General features: G+C 51.9%; 2 protein-coding genes across 2 annotated transcripts in view; both read left to right on the top strand.

The window, feature by feature from the left end:
- The window catches only part of SCN4A (sodium voltage-gated channel alpha subunit 4), a 42,949-nt gene extending 35,075 nt beyond the window's left edge, over nt 1–7,874 (top strand). Inside the window, 6 exon segments of the mRNA XM_033079169.2 lie at nt 240–518; nt 1,700–1,753; nt 3,171–3,308; nt 3,842–3,946; nt 4,656–4,926; nt 5,377–7,874. Of these exon segments, the coding sequence (XP_032935060.2) occupies nt 240–518; nt 1,700–1,753; nt 3,171–3,308; nt 3,842–3,946; nt 4,656–4,926; nt 5,377–6,566 (2,037 nt within the window). The 3' untranslated portion in view covers nt 6,567–7,874.
- A 3,534-nt stretch (nt 7,875–11,408) lies between these two features.
- Nucleotides 11,409–16,181, top strand: CD79B (CD79b molecule). The gene is given in 6 exon segments (XM_033079170.1): nt 11,409–11,502; nt 13,332–13,373; nt 14,248–14,556; nt 15,065–15,183; nt 15,456–15,497; nt 16,083–16,181. Coding segments are annotated over 6 exon segments (705 nt in total).
- The last annotated feature ends 3,287 nt before the right edge of the window (nt 16,182–19,468 follow it).

The raw sequence follows: 19,468 nt of genomic DNA, 5'->3' as shown, positions 1-19,468 counted from the left end.
GGGCATGAGGGTGAGTCCCCATGTGCTGCTGGCCCTGACAGGGACATGAGAGTCTTCAGCAGTCCCCCACATCACAGACATCCCAGGTGGTTTTTCAGGGGCCTCCAGTCAGTGGGATCAATGCTAAGGTGGCTTTGGTCCAGTCTGACCTCACTCTGCACTTCTGGGGAGGGCAGGGTTGGGGCATGGGGACATGAAGGTCCCATCAAGGTCCCCCAAGGTCTTGTCTCTCCTTGCAGGTGGTGGTGAATGCCCTGGTGGGTGCCATCCCCTCCATCATGAACGTCCTGCTGGTCTGCCTCATCTTCTGGCTGATCTTCAGCATCATGGGGGTGAACCTGTTTGCAGGGAAGTACTACAGGTGTGTCAACACCACCACGGGCGAGCTCTTCGAAATCAGCGAGGTCAACAACAAGAGTGACTGCATGGCCCTGCTCTACACCAATGAGGTCAGATGGGTCAACGTCAAGGTCAACTTCGACAACGTGGGCTTGGGATACCTGTCCCTGCTGCAGGTGGTACGTCACGACATCAGATGTCACTGTCCAAGGCGTGTGCAGCAGGGCTGATGTGGGATGGGGTTTCTTAGCTGCTTCTTAGCTCCAAAGCTGATTTTTAACACCAAAAAACCCCTTAGGAAGGGGTTTCCTCCCAGCCAAGGAGGACAAGGGACAGGGTAGAAGATGGGGAGGGGAAGGTGTCACCAGGGAATTGCTACAGATGAGAGCACCAAAGCTGGCACTGTAAAGCAGCTCCTGCACAGCATGGGGTGCAGGAGTCAGGAGAGGAGGCTCTGTCTTACCCCTGCACCCCTTTAGAAAGTTCAGCAATAGATTGTGGGACTTTGTGTGGGATAGATGACGACTGGAAAAAGGGCGCACATGTCCCCTGTGGGCTGTGGGCGAATGCAACCGAGTTCCACTGAACTCCCCACAGCTGGGCCAGGCAGCAAAGGGGAACTGCTCACCACAGCTTTAATAAAAATATAGGTGTGGGTTCCATTAAGGGGCAGGCTGGGGCTACTCCCATCAGATCCAGGGGAACTGGTGGCTACAGCATCGGAAAACAACCCCAGCTGATGACTCTGCTTCTAAATTCAGCTTCCTCTTCAGCCTTGTTGTTCCATCAGATTCAGGAAACAAGATGTGCAGACCTTTTGTTTAACAAATCAGCAGCAAAAGGCTGTAAGAGATGCAGTGGGAACCCTGTAAAAGATTTGGTGCAGTCTCCCACCCTGCTAAGATGGGAATTCAGCAGAACCAGAGGCAGGATATGGAAGTCAGGGCTATGGAGATGGCACAGTTTGGGACTGGAAATGAGGCAGCTGGCCCTGGCACAGCTCTGCCTTTGGGAAAATGACTTCAAAGTCAAGAGGAGAAGGGAGAAAAGAGTCAAGTGCTTCTTTTCCCTGCCTTGTTTGCAGTGATGTTCTGGGAAGTCACTGGTAGCCTCAGCCCCAGAAGGGTCCATGCATATTCACACAGGAATTTCCATATTTCTGAGACATTTTTCTTGTGGATTCAACCCACGTTCCTCTCCTGCCATTCCCACAGAGAATCTAGAGTGCTCAGAGTTAAACTCAGATATGCTACCCATCACCTTCCTTTTCTTCCCAGCCCCAAACAACTCCCAGAAAATGCATTCTTCTCCACTGCCATAGAATCACAGAGTCCAAGTTTGACCATCCCTGTTCCCACAGGCAACCTTCAAAGGCTGGATGGACATCATGTACGCGGCTGTGGACTCACGTGAGGTGAGGGGACATGCAGGGACACATTGCTGATTCCAGGGGTGGATTCTTTTTGGCAGACTGGGAACAGAATTCCAGAACTGAGGCTGGCATGGATCCTTGGCTACAGCATCACCTCTGGCTCTGCCTTTTGGTGCTGGGGGCTGCCTGCATCTCACCCACAACTTCAGCCAGGACATGGGCTGCACAGTGGAGAAACCCCCAAATTGTATCAGATCATGGAATCCCAGCACAGTTTGTGTTGGAAGTGACCCTAAAAAACATCCAGTGCCTCCCCCTGCCACAGGCAGTGACACCTTCCACTATCCCAGGGTGCTCCAAGCTCTGTCCAACCCAGCCTTGGACACCTGGGCAGCCACAACATCCCCCTGCTGCAGTGCACAGCCTCAAAAAGGGCAGCCATGTGTCCCTGTGCCACCCACATCATTGTCACCTGCAGCCTGGCCCCACACTGAGCTCCCACCTCGCCCCACAGCTGGGGCTGAATCTGCTCCACTCAGCTTCAGTTCTAGGGGCCAAAATCCCTGTTCTGCACCCACTGCTCCAACCTGGGGGACTCATCCGTCTGCCTGCTGTGACATGATGTTCTCCATGAACCTCCAGCCGGGAAAGCTCATGCCATCCTGGAGAAAGTGCCTGGCTTGCCTTGAGCAATCAATGGCTTCTGAGAACAGAGCAACCAGCTTTAACCATTGGGTTCAATGAGTGATTAAAATAATCCAAGTGTTTGAAGAGTGTCATGCAAAGGCTGTTCCTACTGTGATCCATCCCCAAAAGTGTCCCCACAGCAGAAGGCATTTCCTGCTGTTCTCTCACACTGGGGGTCACCCCACACAGGCCTGAAGGGGTGGTTTTCATTGCCTTTTTTTAGCACCCTTCCATCATCCTCTGAAAATCCCTCAGGATTTGCTCCCACCTGGGGCAAAGCTGGTCTGGGGGAAAATCCTCCCTGTTCTGCCAAGAGCTTTCCTCAAAATGGGAGAAGCCGATAGGGTCACGTCAGGGAGTCTCTGGTCAAACACAGAGCAGGATTAAGGGATGCTCCTTGGGATGAGGACCATTGTCCAGGGTTGTCAGGCTGTGTCACCCAGATGTGCTGGTGTGACAAATTAGTCCACTTTTCCTTTCCCCTCTCAGATATATTTCAGCCCTTGGAATGCTGATAATTGGGAAGAAACTGATTTGCTCATCAATATTACTGCAAAGGACATCCTGTCCCATTCCCCAGCCCATGCTGTGGGATCAGTCAGTGTCACATGGATGTCCCTTGCCATGGCTGCTCCCACTGGGAACACACAGCCAAAAGTTTTGGTGCAGCCACCCCCTGGCTCTGTCTAAACACCACGAGCCCTTGTCTGGGGTCTTGGGGGCATCTTTTTGGGATAGAGTCAGTCTGACATTTCCCATTTCTCCTGGCCAGATTGAAGAGCAGCCACAGTATGAGATCAACCTCTACATGTACATCTACTTTGTCATCTTCATCATCTTCGGTGCCTTCTTCACCCTGAACCTCTTCATTGGTGTCATCATTGACAACTTCAACCAGCAGAAGAAAAAGATGAGTATTTCCTGATGCCTGAGGTGCTGCTCCAGGGTAGAGGGGGCCACAGCAGTGGGGTGATATGCCCAGGGCCACCATGCCCGGGACTAGGATGGATCCCAAGATTCTTATCCATTAGTGGCTTCCTGCACTGGACAAATGGCACACGGTGTCCTTGTCATAGCAGTTACAGAGGACTTAATTTACGGGTGCAGAGGGAGGAAACAACGGGAGATTGTGTTTTCTCTTGCCTGGGCCATCAATTTTATTTTCTTCACCTACTGTGGGATCATTTTCCCATGCACGAGGTTGAGACTGCTTCTGCTCCAAGCCAGTAGCTGAGGACTGACACCTCAGAGCAGGGGGTGAGCAGAGGATGGGCAGGGTCAAGCACACTGGTGGTGCTGAGCAAGGTCTGCAGGACACAGAGAGGACGCCTTGCTCCCAGCAGGATCTCTGAGGGACTGGAGATACTTTATGGGAGGGACATGGTCAGACACACTTGGTGGGAAGAGAATTCCTGAGACTAACAGCAGTGATTCCCTTTATACTTTGGAGGCAAAGATATCTTCATGACAGAAGAGCAAAAGAAATACTACAACGCCATGAAGAAGCTGGGCTCCAAGAAACCCCAGAAGCCCATCCCCAGGCCAGCGGTACGTTGGGCTCATCCTTCTAGATGTGGATCCTGGAGTGGAGCACATAGGGAACATTTCAAGCCATCATCTGTCCCTTTTCAGCTGTCCCAAAGGGAACAAGAAGGGTCCAGGGAAGACCATTTGCCCTAGTGTTGCTCTTCAGACAGGACCTGTCCAAGAGCTGGGGCTTCACAAGAGGGTGACATCAGGCCACCTCCTTTGGGTCTGCCCTTTAGCCCTTGGTCTGCTGGCAAGGGTAATGATGGGGTTTTTGCAGGAATTTGGGGGTTTTCTAGTTCAGCTCCCAGCTCCTCTCTGGAAGGGAGTTTGGCTCAGGGAAAGCTCAGCTTTCAAGCCTTTAGAAGGGACCCTGGTCTAGCCATTCTCAGTTGTGATCTGAGTTTTGTACCCCTGCACAAGGGAGGTCCTTCCCATGTGTTAATTGGTGCCCTGTTAGCTGTGGGTATAATTAGCAAGTGACTGTGCCCTATGCCCCTCCTCCTGGCCGTGGTGTTCCCAGGTGTGCTTCATCCTGAGAGGTGCTGGGAATTCTCCCCCCTAATTTTTGGGGCTGTGAGAGCTGTGCTGGCTACAACCCTGAGGTTTCCCACACTTGTAAATATGGTTCCTTCTTCTCTTTCTGTTGTGTTTTTGTTTTGTTGTGTCTGTCTTTTGTTCCCACCTCTTTTCTGGTGCTCCATCATTGCCCTTGTGTCCCTCATTGCAGAACAAATTCCAAGGGAAGGTGTTTGACTTTGTTACCAAGCAAGTGTTTGACATCACCATCATGATCCTGATTTGCCTGAACATGGTGACCATGATGGTGGAAACAGATGACCAGAGCGAGCTCAAAACCTCTGTCCTCTACAAGATAAACCTTGTCTTCATCGTCATCTTCACCGGGGAGTGTGTGCTCAAGATGTTTGCCCTGCGTCACTACTTCTTCACTGTGGGCTGGAACATCTTTGACTTCGTGGTGGTCATCCTCTCCATCCTAGGTAAATCCTACTGCTCCCACCAGTTCCTCAGGGATCCCACTGAGCAATGAAGAGTGGAAGTGGTCTCACCAATCCACACCATTGAGCTGTCACTGGGCTCCACTTGCACCCATCCTTTGAGCAGGATCACGCTAGCAGGACCCTGAGACATGACAGATGTGAGACCACTCCAGGCCAGCAGGCTGGGTAAGGGGCAGGGGATATCTCTGCTCCTCCTTCATGTTATTTGGATTGGTGTTCTCTTTCTCCAAAACAGAGCAGCCAGAGTCTAACCCTTGGGTCTGTGCTCAGAGGTTATTTTTAAATATTTCCCCTGTCACTGGGAAATATTCTTAGGAGCCATTGGGGGGTGGCCTTACCTCACTGTTTCTGCCCAGACAGAGTGGAGCAGATCCCTTTCACCTCCCACTGGTGGCACAGCAAACTCATCTGTCCTTCATCCCTCCACAGGCATTGTCCTCTCAGACATCATCGAGAAGTATTTTGTGTCCCCCACCCTCTTCAGGGTCATCCGACTGGCGAGGATTGGCCGTGTGCTCCGGCTGATCCGAGGAGCCAAAGGCATCCGGACGCTCCTCTTTGCCCTGATGATGTCCTTGCCCGCCCTGTTCAACATCGGCCTCCTGCTCTTCCTCGTCATGTTCATCTACTCCATCTTTGGGATGTCCAATTTTGCCTACGTCAAGAAGGAAGCGGGGATCGATGACATCTTCAACTTCGAAACCTTTGGGAACAGCATAATCTGCCTCTTCCAGATCACCACATCAGCGGGCTGGGATGGGCTCCTCAGCCCCATCCTCAACAGCAGCCCCCCAGACTGCGACCCTGAGCTGGAGAACCCTGGGAGCTCGGTGAAAGGAGATTGTGGGAACCCCGCCATCGGCATCTTCTTCTTCTGCAGCTACATCATCATCTCCTTCCTCATTGTGGTGAACATGTACATTGCCATCATCCTGGAGAACTTCAGCGTGGCCACAGAGGAGAGCAGCGAGCCCCTCTGCGAAGACGATTTTGAAATGTTTTATGAAACCTGGGAGAAGTTTGACCCAGATGCCACCCAGTTCATTGCCTACAGCACCTTGTCTGACTTTGTGGACACCTTGCAGGAGCCACTCAGAGTTCCCAAGCCCAACAAGATCAAACTCATCACCATGGATTTACCAATGGTTGCTGGGGACAAAATCCACTGCCTAGACATCCTCTTTGCCCTGACTAAAGAAGTGCTGGGAGACTCAGGAGAGATGGATGCCCTGAAGGCCACCATGGAGGAGAAGTTCATGGCTGCCAACCCCTCAAAAGTTTCCTATGAGCCCATCACCACCACTCTGAAGAGGAAACACGAGGAGGTTTGTGCTATCAAGATCCAGAGGGCTTTCCGGAGGTACCTGCTGAGGCGCTCAGTGAAGCAGGCATCCTACATGTACAGGCACAGCCAGGACACCCTGGGCGAGGATGCGCCCGAGAAGGAAGGGCTGATCGCCACCAAAATGCAGGAGATCTATGGGAACACTGGGACAGATGTGGAGACAGCCCCTGCCTTGGGCCTCAAGCCCATTCCTGGCTCAGAGACACCCCAGGATGCTCCTGAGGAAGCACAGGCATGGGATAAGGAACGTGTGGTGAAAGAGTCGCTGGTGTAACACAAGGAAATTCCACCTCTGGCCCAGCCTGAAGAGACTTCATTTGTATCTCCTGCTCAAAGCTCTTCCATGCACAGATCTCTAGATCTTAGATATTGAGCTAATTTCAGATATTTCAAGCAACCACTTTGAATTTCAAAGCAGGATCTCCTCCTGATCCTGAGTTTTACAGCCCACTGCACTTGCCAAGAGTTTAATTATTTTTCTTATGAGAACTCAAATGTGAAATCTGTTGTCAGTGAAAGAGAAACAAGTTAGTTTTGAAATGATCTCGTCATAGTACTGGTGGTTTCAGGCATGAACAGAAAGAGTATGGTTGTCCTTTCACTTAAAGTAATTATTTATTAATGTTATTTCACAATTAAGAGATTTTCCTGTATTTTATTCTTCCAGAATGCAACCAAACAACTGGTGAAAGATGAGCCAAGTGGAATAATATTAAGAATAATTACGGAAAACAGAATGTTTTGTGAACAAAAGTCTCCAAAGTCTTAAAGTAGCACCTTTCTTTTGAACCTCTGAATAAGCTTGATGATTATTTTTTGTTACATACAAGAGAAAGTGCAATTATGTCTTAATAATTGGTTTGCAAAGCCAAAGCAAAGCATCTGCAGATTTGTTCTCAGGGTTAAATATCAGGTTTTCAACGTCTCTGAATATGCATTGAAACCAGAAATCATTCAGGTCTCTGTAGGATGAATGTAAACACTGTTTATAGTCAGGTTTTACTCTGTTTCCCATTTCCATCCAGGTTTTGTGGCAGAAAAGCAATGGGCAAAGGTAAGGTTTAGAAAACATCCTCCAAGAATCCTCAGTCCTCAGGACAAAGCTCTCCTTGGGTTTTTTCCTAGCCCTGTTGCAAGAGGAACCATCCCACTGGAGTGCTCTTGGCTGGCATTCCAAATGTCCTTTTCGTTAGTGTTAATTAATGACATGCACCTCCAGGGATTAGGGCAGATGTCTGAATGATCCTTTCCACAAGTTGCTTTAGGGGTGCCCTAAATCCCACCCAAGCCCCAGGTGGCTGCATGTAATAAATGATCCCATTAGGATGTGAATCCCAAAATCCTCAGCTAGAGCATCCTTCCCTAGGCTGGGCTGCAGAGAGGCCCTGGTGGCACATTCTGGATGGGCCAGGAAACCTCCAGGCAGAGGAGCATTTTCCCAGGGGGAAAAGGGACTTTCTGTTCTTCACACAGGTGAGCAAAAGGAAAGTAAATCAAGGAAAATGGCCCTGGCACCACTGTGGCTGCCCCATCTCTGAAAGTGTCCAAGGCCAGGTTAGACAGGGCTTGGAACACCCTGGGATAGTGGAAGGTGTCCCTGCTCGTAGCAGGGGGTGGCACTAGATGAGCTTTGAGGTCCTTCCAACCCAAACCATCCTGTGATTCTGTGAAAAATGGGCAAAAGGCCTCAAGTTCACTTCTGACCACCTTCTGCCTTCAAAAGGGAAAAAAAACCCCTCTTGAGATCAAAACAAACATGAACCAAAACCTCTTCGAGTTCAAACAAGGGCTGCTCCTGAAGCCAAAGGCTCTGTCTTTTTGTACTCTGATGATTCGATTCTCTTCTCTTCCCGGGCTGCTTTGGGCGCTGCTGTCACAGATGCCCCATGGCCAGGCTGGCCAGGAGAGATGCTGAGCTTGGCTTGGACCCATGAGCTCCCAGCCAGGTGGCAGAGGCACAAACACTCAGCTCATCCTGTGGCCTTGTGCTCTCATTTCCATGTCGATGCTGCCTGCAGCAGGAGCCTGAGATGCTGTTGCAGGCATTTCCATGGGAAGCATCCCTGGCATGGCAGTCCCTGCCCGGATTGTGGTTCACAATCAATGCTGCTTCTATATTTGTGTCATTGGGGATGAGGAAATGCCCCAGAGCAAGGTTTGTGTGAGCTAAAGCCATTTTTCTTTGTACATTTCTTACAATAAACAACTGTAAATGATCTGTTATTACGATACCAAGTGTGTTGGTGTGTCTGTGGGGAGGAATGTTTTCCTTGCACTACAAGGAGTGAACACCTTTCTCTTGGCTCCCTGTGCTTGGCCTCGGACCTGCCAACCTCAGCAGGACCTGGGGGTCTCATCCCGCACAGGAGGCCCCAGGGCTGTCCCCTGGGACCTCCAGCCCAGCTCACAGAGCTTCTGCTCTGCCATGATCCCATTCCCCGGAGCCCTCGGTGCTTGCTGATGCCAGGAGCCACAGGAGATGCTGCTGTGGGCTCCACCAAGGACAGAGCGGGGTTTGGGGGAGTTCAAACCCCTGAGCTGCCCCACACAGGATCCAACCCCAGCTCGTCTGAGGGTGGCATAACCGGGGAGGGCTGCAGGGGCCAGGCACAGCCCACCCTCCTAGGCACTGTGAAACCCAAACCCCAGTGCATAGGGAAGGGCTGGGAAAGGTGGGGAAGGCGCAGCTGCCGGCAGTGGCTCTGCTCTGGCAGCCAGAGTGGCCCAGGGGAAGAGGCATGGGGGGCATGGGACCCTCCCCACGGGGCCAGCAGGTTCCCCCACACCCCAGGTGATGGTTGCTGTAAGCACAGGGGTGTCTAGAGGAGACCAAGCCCTTCTGTGCCTTTCAAGGGTGCCAAGGAGCCCTCAGGCAGCACAGGGGCTGATTTGGCCACTGTCACTGCTAACGCTCTTCAGTTTGTGCCCTCCTCCTGGTTTTACCTCACAGGGTTTTCCCAGGCACCTCCAGCATCCCACTCCCTCTGCAGCCCCAGAGCCCCATAAAACCCCTTCCAATGCTAAGCATGTGGGCATCCCTTTCTCATTGCCCTGCTGGGATATCAGGGCCAGGCTCTGCTCTTCCAGCCAGACCCAGGGGTAATGGCAGCAGAGACTTGGCAGCACTGTCCCTATGTACAGAACCAGGAGATTGCACCTCTCCTATCATCATTCCCTCATGGAGTCAGTTTTTCTCTGGAAAACTTCATTTCTCTTACTTCCTGTCCTTTTGCATGTGTTATAGGTAATAGACGAATCGAACCGAATTAAAAATATTAAAACAACAATTTTTATTTTTGCGACTGAAAATACGGTCCTGGGAAGCCACAACCAAAAAGACAACACCAAGCCCAGGTTCAGTGCTGAGTGAACACACACTGATCTGACCTCCATTGCATCAAAACCCCCTGTGCTCACACATGCAGTCCTGCCCAGTCCGTTTTTATATAGATTTTCTGGCCTGGGACAAGAGTCCCTTTGTTTCTGCCGTGGATTCCCATATTCATGTAGTTTCCTTTCTCCACCGTGGACTGGACAAAAACAGTTTCTCGCAGGAATGAATTTTGATGTGTGCAGATTTTGGTTTACTGGAACTGGGTATTGAAATGTAGGTTTTCCTGAGGACCCTGGTTATCTTGATTGGTGGTGATTATCAAGTCCTCATGGCCAGGGAGTTTCCTGACCTGTCCCATAACGAGTCACCTCTATTGGGACTGGTTCTATTAACTTGCTAATTGTGGCTTTGTTAGCATCTGCAGCGCTGGAATCCTGTGAAGCAATCTTTTCTCCTCGCTGTGGCTCAGTATTCCTAAAGTTACTTTATTAAATTCTTTATTTCTACAAACATGATTTACCTTTCACAAAACACGAATTACTTTAGAATATATATCACACATGCAAAGTCAGGCTGGGGCTGGTTCCCAGCACCCATCAGATGCTCAGAACTGGCAAAACCTCCACCCAGCCTGCAGAAGAGGAAGGTTTGAGGAGGCCCCAGGCAGTGGCACCAGGGGACCAACAGGACTGGCAGAAGTACCAGAGATGTTTTTCTCTGGAGTTACAGTTCAGTGCTCACCCACAGCCAGTAACCAGAAACAAGCGAGGGGAGGGGGCAGAGTCCGGGGGAAACTGTTTCTGCACCACAGCTCAGCTTGGGGGGGCTCGTTGTGCTTCCCTGGGGCCTGGCTGTCTGAAAGGTTCCATGAAGAAGGCTCTTGGAAGCGGCAAATGATGTGGAGAAGGGGTGGGCATGGTTGGCGCCCAATTTACTCCTTTTGGTCATTTCCCCCTCATCTTCTCCCCGGAAGCGCTCAAAAAGCGTGTGGATGGGGCACTTGAGGACATGGGTTAGTGGTGATCTTGGTGGTGCTGCTGAGCTGATGATCCTAAAGGTCTGTTCAAACCATAATGATTTTCCGATTGACTCATGCTTCTATGATTTTAGATTTCTGGACTCCCTGGGATGCAGGGATGGGAGCTAGGGGACCTATCCCACTGCATCCCACAACAAGCAACCCCACAAACATCACCTATTCTTACCCCATTTCTGCTGCAACTCTTGGCTTCTGGGCCACCATCAATCCCTGCCTGTCCTCTTCAAGGCCAAACACCTTGGGGGGATCTGTGGAGCTGGGGGGAAACCCTGGGGGTCACCCCCATCCTGTCCCCCCAGGGATGTGGTCAGGCAGCACCAATCCCATTCCCTGGGCACATCTCATGCTCAGGAGGTTTGGCACCTCCTGCTTTGCAGATGGGCTTATCCCCAGCTCTGCTGCAGGTCCACACCAGCCCTGGCCACATCCAGAGAATATTGGCACCACAGGAGCCAATAGGGGACATGAAAGTGGACACTGCCCAGGAACATGAGGATGGACCCTGCCCAGGGACAGGAGATGGACAGTGCCTGGGGACTCCGGGGCTGGATGGTGCCAGCCCACAGGCGCGGCCGCCCCAGCGTCTGTGCTGCATTCAAAACCAGCCCCGAGGGAAAGTCCCCAGCGGGGAGGATTTACATGAGCAGGAAAGGGGCCACGCACAGAGCAGCAGCTTTGCCATTTTTAGACACTGGGGCCAGGGTAGTGGGAGCAGCTGCTGTTTCTGCAGAAGCACAGGTTGGATGTTTCCCTGCCCTGAGCACTGAAATATGGCTGATCTGAGCACGAGGCTCTGGCTGCTCCAGGTGACCCTCTGGTTGATGGCTCTGCTCACAGGTAGGCACCAAATGGGGTTTGCACTTCAGAGCAAGGAGCCAGGACAATAGCCTGGGATGTGCCCCTGCTCGTGAGCTTCTCGTAGCTCAGCCTCTCGGGGCAGTAATTCTGTGCTTTGTGCTGTTCTCTCTCAGTCCTGCTCTGTGCTGGGAGCCTCCCGGGGAGCCCAGGAGGGCACACAGGGCTGGGAACCCAGTGCCTGCCTTGGGTTTGGGATTTGCTTCCTTTGGGGGAGTGCAGACAGGACACATTCCGGGGCAGGCAGGTGGCTTTGGCCAAGCGGATGCAGAGCCAGCCTGACCTGGGGCTGCAGGTGGCAGGAAAGAAGGGTTGTTGAGGTTTTTTAACCTTTTATTACTCTCAGAGGCCTGGGGATGGGGCTGGCACATGGCCTAGGCCATGGCCAAGCCACATCTCTGCTTTATGAGGTTCAATGCCCAGGAGCAGAAGAGAAATGGGAGGAAAAAGGCTTTGGGAGTGATTTGTGGGATCTGTGTGAGCATCTCCATGCTGTTCCTCTTGGAGAAGCAGCAGCAAAACCCAGGACATGGCTTCTGTGCCCTTTCAGCTCCCCTTGCCTGGTGCAGGGACAGCTACAAGAACCTACAGCAGATCTCACCCTCAGAGGGAAACATGCCCACGGGACAAAGGGCATTTAAACGTTGCCACACAAGTCCAGCATGGATTCAAGGCTGCAGGGTTTGAACTTGGCCCTCATGATGACTTTGGGGAGGACAGGGGAAGTTCAGCCCACCTGTGGCTGCAGTGGAGCTCCTGACTTGGAGGGGTGTGAGGGCTTTCAGGTGAGGGGCCAGCTTGGTGTTCCTTTAGAAACACCAACAGAGCCTGGAGAGCAAAGCCTTGGCCGATGGCACTGCGGGTGATGAGGACACAGAGCCAGTGCACAGCCAGGACAAAGGACATCTCCCATCCTGGAAAAAATGGAATGGGGCTGGAAGGGAGGATTTGCCTGCAGCGATGTCAGTGCTGAATGTAAACAGAGCAGCAGGGACCTGGAAGGGCCTCCTGGGCAATGAGAGGAGCCCCTGTCCAAGCCAGGAGGTCCCTGCAGACTGGGTCCCTGCAGGTGGGTGGCACAAAGCTCAGGCTGGGGAATTGAACCTTTCTTCTTCTTTTTCTGTTCCTTCTTCTCCTGGGGATGGGGAGGTTTGCAGCTGCCCTGCAGGGAGGTGCTGCAGCCCCATATCTGTGCCAGCTCCTCCACGGGGTTTGGTGAATCTCCATCAAGAGGAGGGAGCTGGGCACTCAAGCGGGGCAGTAAACAGGGCTGGGGCTTCCTGCCCAGCTGCAGCAAGAGGAACCAGGCCCAGCAGCACTGGAGCTGTGGGCAGAGCACCCGTAGGTGCTGGGGAGGTCCCCACCTCACCCTGCTTCCTGCACTGCAGGTCCCACAGCACCAACCCACAGCCCTTGTCCCAGGGGACCGTGTGGCCACAGGATCTGGGAATGCCCCTGGCCACCACAGGGCTCCGAACCCAGCTTCTGGTTGGTTCAGAGAGTGGAAATGCAGAGCTGGGAGTATCTGGAGTCTTCCTGAGAGGCGTCAGCCTCGAGGACAATAGAGAGAGCAGGTTTCACTAGGGTATCAAACAGAAAACAACCCGGAAAATTTTCAGGAGACAGGATGGAAGTCAAAGGGTTTGTACCCAAATCTGCACTGCCCCAGGTCCTCTGAGCAGGGCTCTGTTGTTGCTTCTCTGAACTCCATCCCATATGGAGTGGGCAGGAAGGCCCAGGGCACGTCCATCCCACTGGGTACATCCTCATGGACTCCTGGCCATGATCTCAGGCCTTCTCCTGTCTTGCAGGTGGGATCTCAGCAAACAAGAACAACATCGGGAACAGCACAGGTACCTTCAGACCTGCTGGGTTCTTCCCCTGAGTGTGTCCCCCAGGGTCCTTCCCGTACCCACAGAGCCACTGTCCCACCACCCACAGATCCTTCCCCCCACAAAGGCTGGCAACCCCCATGGCTCATCCCAAATCCTGCGCCTTCCTCTCCCTCTGCAAAGCCAAATATTCTTTGTCTTTCCTGAGCACCCACAGGTTTTCCCTCTACATTTGCTGCATGACCAAGTCTGGGGCCAGCACTGGGCTTGTGACACAGCACTTGTGTCATTGTCCTTGTGCCATTCCTACCATGAGGCTCTAAGGGTGACCTCTCAACCCAAACAAGCTCCCAAAGTCACCACTCTGGGACTAAAACACGGCAAAAAAAAAAACAAAACAAAATAAAGCAAAAGACAAAAAATGTGGAAGCAAAAGAGAAACCAGCTGAGATTCCACAGGCTGTAATTTTGGAGCTGGGATTATCTAAATGTGCACAGAGAGGGATGGAAGCAGGACAGAAGTATTGAGAGCACAGGTATTCCCACAGAAAATTGGAGTTTTCATTAAAAGCAGACTTCAGCCAAAAGCCTCAGATCTCATAGAATCACAGAATATCCTGATTGGAAGGGATCCACAGGGATCATCCAGTTCCACTCCTGGCTATGCCCAGGACACCCCAACAATCCCACCCTATCCATCCCAGCACTGTCCAAACACTCCTGGAGCTCTGGCAGCCTCAGGGCTGGGACCATTCCCTGGGGGCCTGGGATAAGGATGATGCACCAAAACCAAGCTGGATGCTCAAAAGCAGCATGAAAATTGAAGCTCTTTGTTTGGGAGGTGCTGGGGGGGCTCTCATGGGAGGGGCTGCAGTGACAGCCTTGTCCCCTGCAGCTGGCACGTGTCCCCTGCTGTACCAGAACCTGCGGTACGTGGCCATCAAGAAGAACATGCCCATCAGCTTCATCTGCTACACCGAGGAGGTCCAGTTAAATCAGTGGTACAAGATAGAAAAGAAGAGGAATGACCTCTCTGTGCTGGATCAGAACATGCCTAGCTACAGCATCGAGAGAACGAACATCTCCATCAACCTCACCCTCTTCAGGGCCACCTTTGAGGACAGCGGGATCTACGTGTGTGACAGGAAGGGCATGCTGCAGAAGGACGAGCTGCATTCGTGTGGGACAGAGCTCCGGGTCTTGGGTGAGTGGCAGCTCCCTGTCCTCCTGCACCCCAGGAGATGCTTTTTCTCCTCCTCTCCCATTTCCCCCTCCATATGAGCCCCACATGGTGCTCCTACACCTCCTCCTCTTCCTGTGCTGGTGGGACCCTCTCTGACCTAGCTGGGGATGCTCTATGGCACCTCAGAGGTTCCATTCCTCACTGCCAGTCCCAAGGAGCAGGACAACCTCCCTAGCTCTGCCCTGGCATGTCCATCCTGCAAAAGCCAGGGACATGTTCCTCTGATAAATCAGATTTATCCTGATCCTGATGACTTCCAGGTTCTGCCCAAAGTGTCCCGTCCCAGAGCTGCTCCCTGATGCCAACCCTGGGGGCAGCTGCAATGCTCTGGTCTCTGCCAATGCAGAGGACAGATCACCCTGGTCCCCACATCCCCCTTGGTGACACACTCTGGCCATGGCAAGCTCATCCCTGTCCCTGCAGCCTGGCAGAGGTGAGACCGGGGCTCTCCCTGTGCTGTCGCTCCCAGGTACCAGCAGCATCAAGCAGCTCCAGAACAGGAACACACTGAAAGATGCCATCATCATCATCCAGTCCATCCTGCTTGTCATCTTCATCAGCATCCCCATCCTCCTCTTCCTAGATAAGGCAAGTGACAGTGCCTCCACAGAGGGGAGGTTCCCAGCTGGGCTCGCAGCAGTGTCCTGCAGTGCATTCCAGGCAGGCCAGTCCTGGGCATGGGCTGGGTTCGAGGTTGTAGGTGGGAACTTAGAGAACTGAAGTGGGAACACAAACATCTCAAATGCTGTGTGGGGACCCCATGAATGTGCCTGTGGAAATGGTGGGACCTGGCCTGGGGGACCAAGGCTGGGGACAGGGGACCCTGATGGGTGCTGACACCAACCTGTGACTCTCCATAGGGTGAAGAGAAGAAAAGTCCAGAGGAGGACCACACCTATGAGGTAATTAATGATAGCAGGACCTCCCTAACATCACCTGAGCATTGATACAGGGGGTTGTGCTCCTGCTGGGTGTCTGCTGGGGGCCATCTTGCAGCCCCTTCATTGGCAGGAGATTCAGGGCACTTTCCTCCTGAATTACATATCAGATGTGCTTAGTTGCCCCAAGAAGCACGCAGGGCACATCCAACATCCAACAGCCAACATCCAACAGCCAATACCCAATATCCAACATCCAACACCCAACACCCAACATCCAACACCCAACACCAAACACCCAACACCTAACACTCAATATCCAACAGCCAACACCCAACATCCAACACCCAATATCCAACAGCCAACACCCAACATCCAACACCCTACATCCAACACCCAACATCCAACACCAACATCCAACACCCAACATCCAACACCAACACCCAACACCCAACATCCAACCTCCAACCATCTCCATCCTCTCTCCCTGTCAGAAGCTGCTTCAGTCGCAGGGGGAGTGGCCTGGGAGGGTCCACAGCAGGGTGTCCCAAGGGCTGTGCTGTGGCTAGAACCTCGTCCTATGTCCCATCCTCCTTGTCGTTGCTGCAGGGGCTGGAGGTGGAGCAGATGGCCACCTACGAGGACATCACTCCTTTCCGGGACGTGAAGGCAAAGTGGACCGTGGGGGAACACCCAGGTGAAGAGTGAGGGGTCCTGCACCCTCCACCAGGCCCTGCCAGCACTCTGCCAGCCCCCATGGGGACAGATCCCCTGGAGCACGGCTCTGCCTGGATCCCGGGCTGCCATCCCAGGCTGCATTCCTGGGCTGTAAACACCTGCACAGCCCAGCTCAGGGCTGGGGGCCTGCTGCCCTTGGGTGCTCACAGGCTGTGTCCCTGAGGCTACCCTGCCCTGGCTGTCGCTGTCCTCACCCCACTGACCAACCCCTAAAACCTCTGTAGAAATTAAAAACCACCTGTGATCCCCCCAGTAGCCAACTGGTCCCACAGTCTGGGCAGCCCCATGTCCAGCACTGAGCTCCAGCCTGGTCAGTGCCATGGAAGGACTGGAATGAGGGGTGTGCGCCAAGCCCACCACGCTGGGAAGGACAGGAGGCACTGCAAGGACACCACCAACAGCACTGTGTTGGTGTTGCAAGAAGTGCATTTGGGGCCACTCTTCAGCTGTCAAAGCCATGGCTGTGTTCACAGACCAGCTAGCAGAGGTCTGAGGTGGAGGATCCCCCAAAAGCACCTCTTTTTCTCCAAAAACTGTGGAAAAGCTGGAGAGAAAGAAAGGTCTCACCCAAAGGCTTGCTGCTTCCCAACCAAGAGCTGGCCCCTGTCACAAGGTCAGCCCCATGATGAGGGACATGTGTGACCTCAGAACATCTGGGAAAGTTGTAAATTGTGGGACACAAACCTCCAACTGCTTTTGAAGTCCTAATAAAGGTAATGGGTAAATAAATCTTCATCCTGTCCCATTCCTGCCATGCCCATTCCAGCCGTGTCCCATAACACTGGTGCCAATTTCCTGGGAATAACGAGCAGCTTTTGGGGACCAGCTTAGCTGGAAACCAAGCTTCACCTCTTCAAACTTCACCCCGAGGGCAGACAGGGATGAAAGCAGCTGTGAGACTCCCTGTGGAGACCTCCACAGTCCCAAAACATCAGCTTGGGATGGGACAAAGAGAATCACCATGATCCAAAGCAGGAGAATGGGCCCAGGACCAGCAGCTCCACTCTCAGCTAGATCTAGTCTGGAAGGAGAAGTTAATAAACATCTGGAGACTGGGTTTGTAATTAAATTATCTTGGCATGGCAACAGCAGCAGAGGGTGGTGGTTCGGGGCCAGCAGGGCACCCAAACCAGGGCTGGGGGGGCACAGTGGGGGTGGGGGCTTGGCTGGATGAGGGTGGCAAGGACATTTTGGCTCAAACTGTCCTCTCTCAGAGAGCCCAAGGCCTCTGTGTCCTGATGGTTTGTGATATTTTGGGCTCCACACAGCTCCTGCACCTGCTCTGCACCCCAAAATCAGCCAGAGAAGGGTAAAATTCTAAGCAAAAAAAAGGCTTTTCAAAAGTAACAGGATGATTCTTTCCCAGTAAAGCACCTCCATTGAAGACTGGAATTCAGTATAAACAGTGCAAAATCAGCATTTTAAAATAGATTTTTACTAGTTAAATAAAACTAATCCAAATTAGTTCTGCCACATATATATATAAATTATTTAAGAATATTCTACTTATAAAATTGGTTAATTTAAAAAAGGATCATTCACAGGGAGAGAAAAGAACTGGCTGTTCCTGGTTTCCACATTTGCCAAGATTTCAGGACTAGCAGAGCTCATCCCTCCATTCCTTGCTTTCAGTCCCCAAATGGAAGATCGAAGTTTTTTTCTGGCCTTCCCAGCTCCAGATTCCTCAGACCTGTGTAAACAACTCACTCAAGTGGCTGAACAGAATAACAGAAAAAATAAAGAAAATTTGCACCTGGTGAGGAACCACTGATGTCAGAGGCAGTTTTTGTGACCCCAGTCCTGCTCTGCTGCTCCCTCATCCCAGGGTCTTGGCCCCCTATAAATACCAGAAGTAAATAAATATTTCTGTGTTGTTAGCTTATTTGAAATGCTTGGAGTAGTTTTCTAAGGAGCCTGGAAGTGAAGGTTGGTTTCATTCTATGTTGAGAGTGGTCTGTGTTTAAAACGCATTTATTGTAAATAAATATATCAGTCTATAGAGCCCAGGGTCTGTATTTCGTCCTGATTTCTGCCATGGAATCATGGAATCACTCAGGTTGGAAAAGTCCTCTAAGATCATTGTGTCCCTCAGGACTGTCAAGGCCACGACAGGCCCTTGTCCCCAAGCGCCACCTCCACACAATTTTTAAATCCTTTCAGGGACGGGCAGCTGCCCTGGGCAGCTGTGCCAGGGCTGGACACTCCTTTCAGGAAAGGAATTTTCCCTAATATCGAACCTAAACCTCCCCTAGCACAGCTTGAGACTGTTTCCTCTTGTCCTTGGGAAAAGAGAACAACCCCCACCAGGCTACAGCCTCCTTCCAGCTAATTGTAGGGAGGGAAAATCCCTGTTTTCCATCAGGATGCTCATGCAGAGTTGCAGTCCTGGGGAACTCAACCTGGGGATTCAGCCTCATCTTTCCACAGGAGTTCAGTGAAACCCAGCAGTTCCAGGTCTGGTAAATAATCCGCAAAAAATCTGAAATGGAATTTCCTCTCAGAGCAGTGAGTTAGGAGAAATAATCCCCCACACCCTAAACCCTCTGCAGAGCTGGGCTGTGCCTCAGCAGCAGCTCCTTGGTCAGGATTCCCCCAGGCTGGGGATCAACAGGACCTCGGGAGCACACAGTGCCTCCAGGAAAAGCTTCCACTTGTTTAAATGCTCAGGGAAAGGTGGGTGAACACAGGGCCATCCTGAAGAGAATGGAGGGTTTTTTCTCTTCCAGGTGTCAGGAAAATTAATCCACAAACACCAGAGTTTTATGTCCAAAAAGGAGACAGAGGAGTCCTTTCCCTTTATTCGAATAAAGGGAGAGGCCATGGGGCATTCCCCTGGGATCTCTCCAATTTTTGGAGGACGCAGCCTCCTTTTCATCCCAATTTCCCGGCCACATTTTCTGTTTCCCCAATGCCTGAGGTACTGGAGAGGTAGAGACTTCCCTTGCCTGATACCTGAGACTCCCCGCTAATGCATAACCCTCCTTTTTAATTTTTAATTCTTACAGAATTAATAGTTTTTCCTTATTGTTTCTTTTATCTTTCAGTATCCAATTTAATTTATCAGCAAACCTACTGTTTGATTTCTAAAGGCAAATATCCTTTTCCATTCATCAATCAGTGCAATCAATCCCATTGTTTCTTTTAGCTCTCAGTACTAGTCTGATCTACCAGCAGTCCCACAGCTTGTTTGTACAGACAAACCCGTCATTCCTCTCACAGGCAATGTAGAAATCACGGAGTGTGACACTTCTTTAGAA

Source organism: Catharus ustulatus, chromosome 23 (genome assembly GCF_009819885.2).
Source record: "Catharus ustulatus isolate bCatUst1 chromosome 23, bCatUst1.pri.v2, whole genome shotgun sequence".
NCBI lineage: Eukaryota > Metazoa > Chordata > Aves > Passeriformes > Turdidae > Catharus > Catharus ustulatus.
The sequence above is the reverse complement of the archived record's forward strand: the minus strand, read 5'-3'. Positions and strand labels throughout refer to the sequence as shown.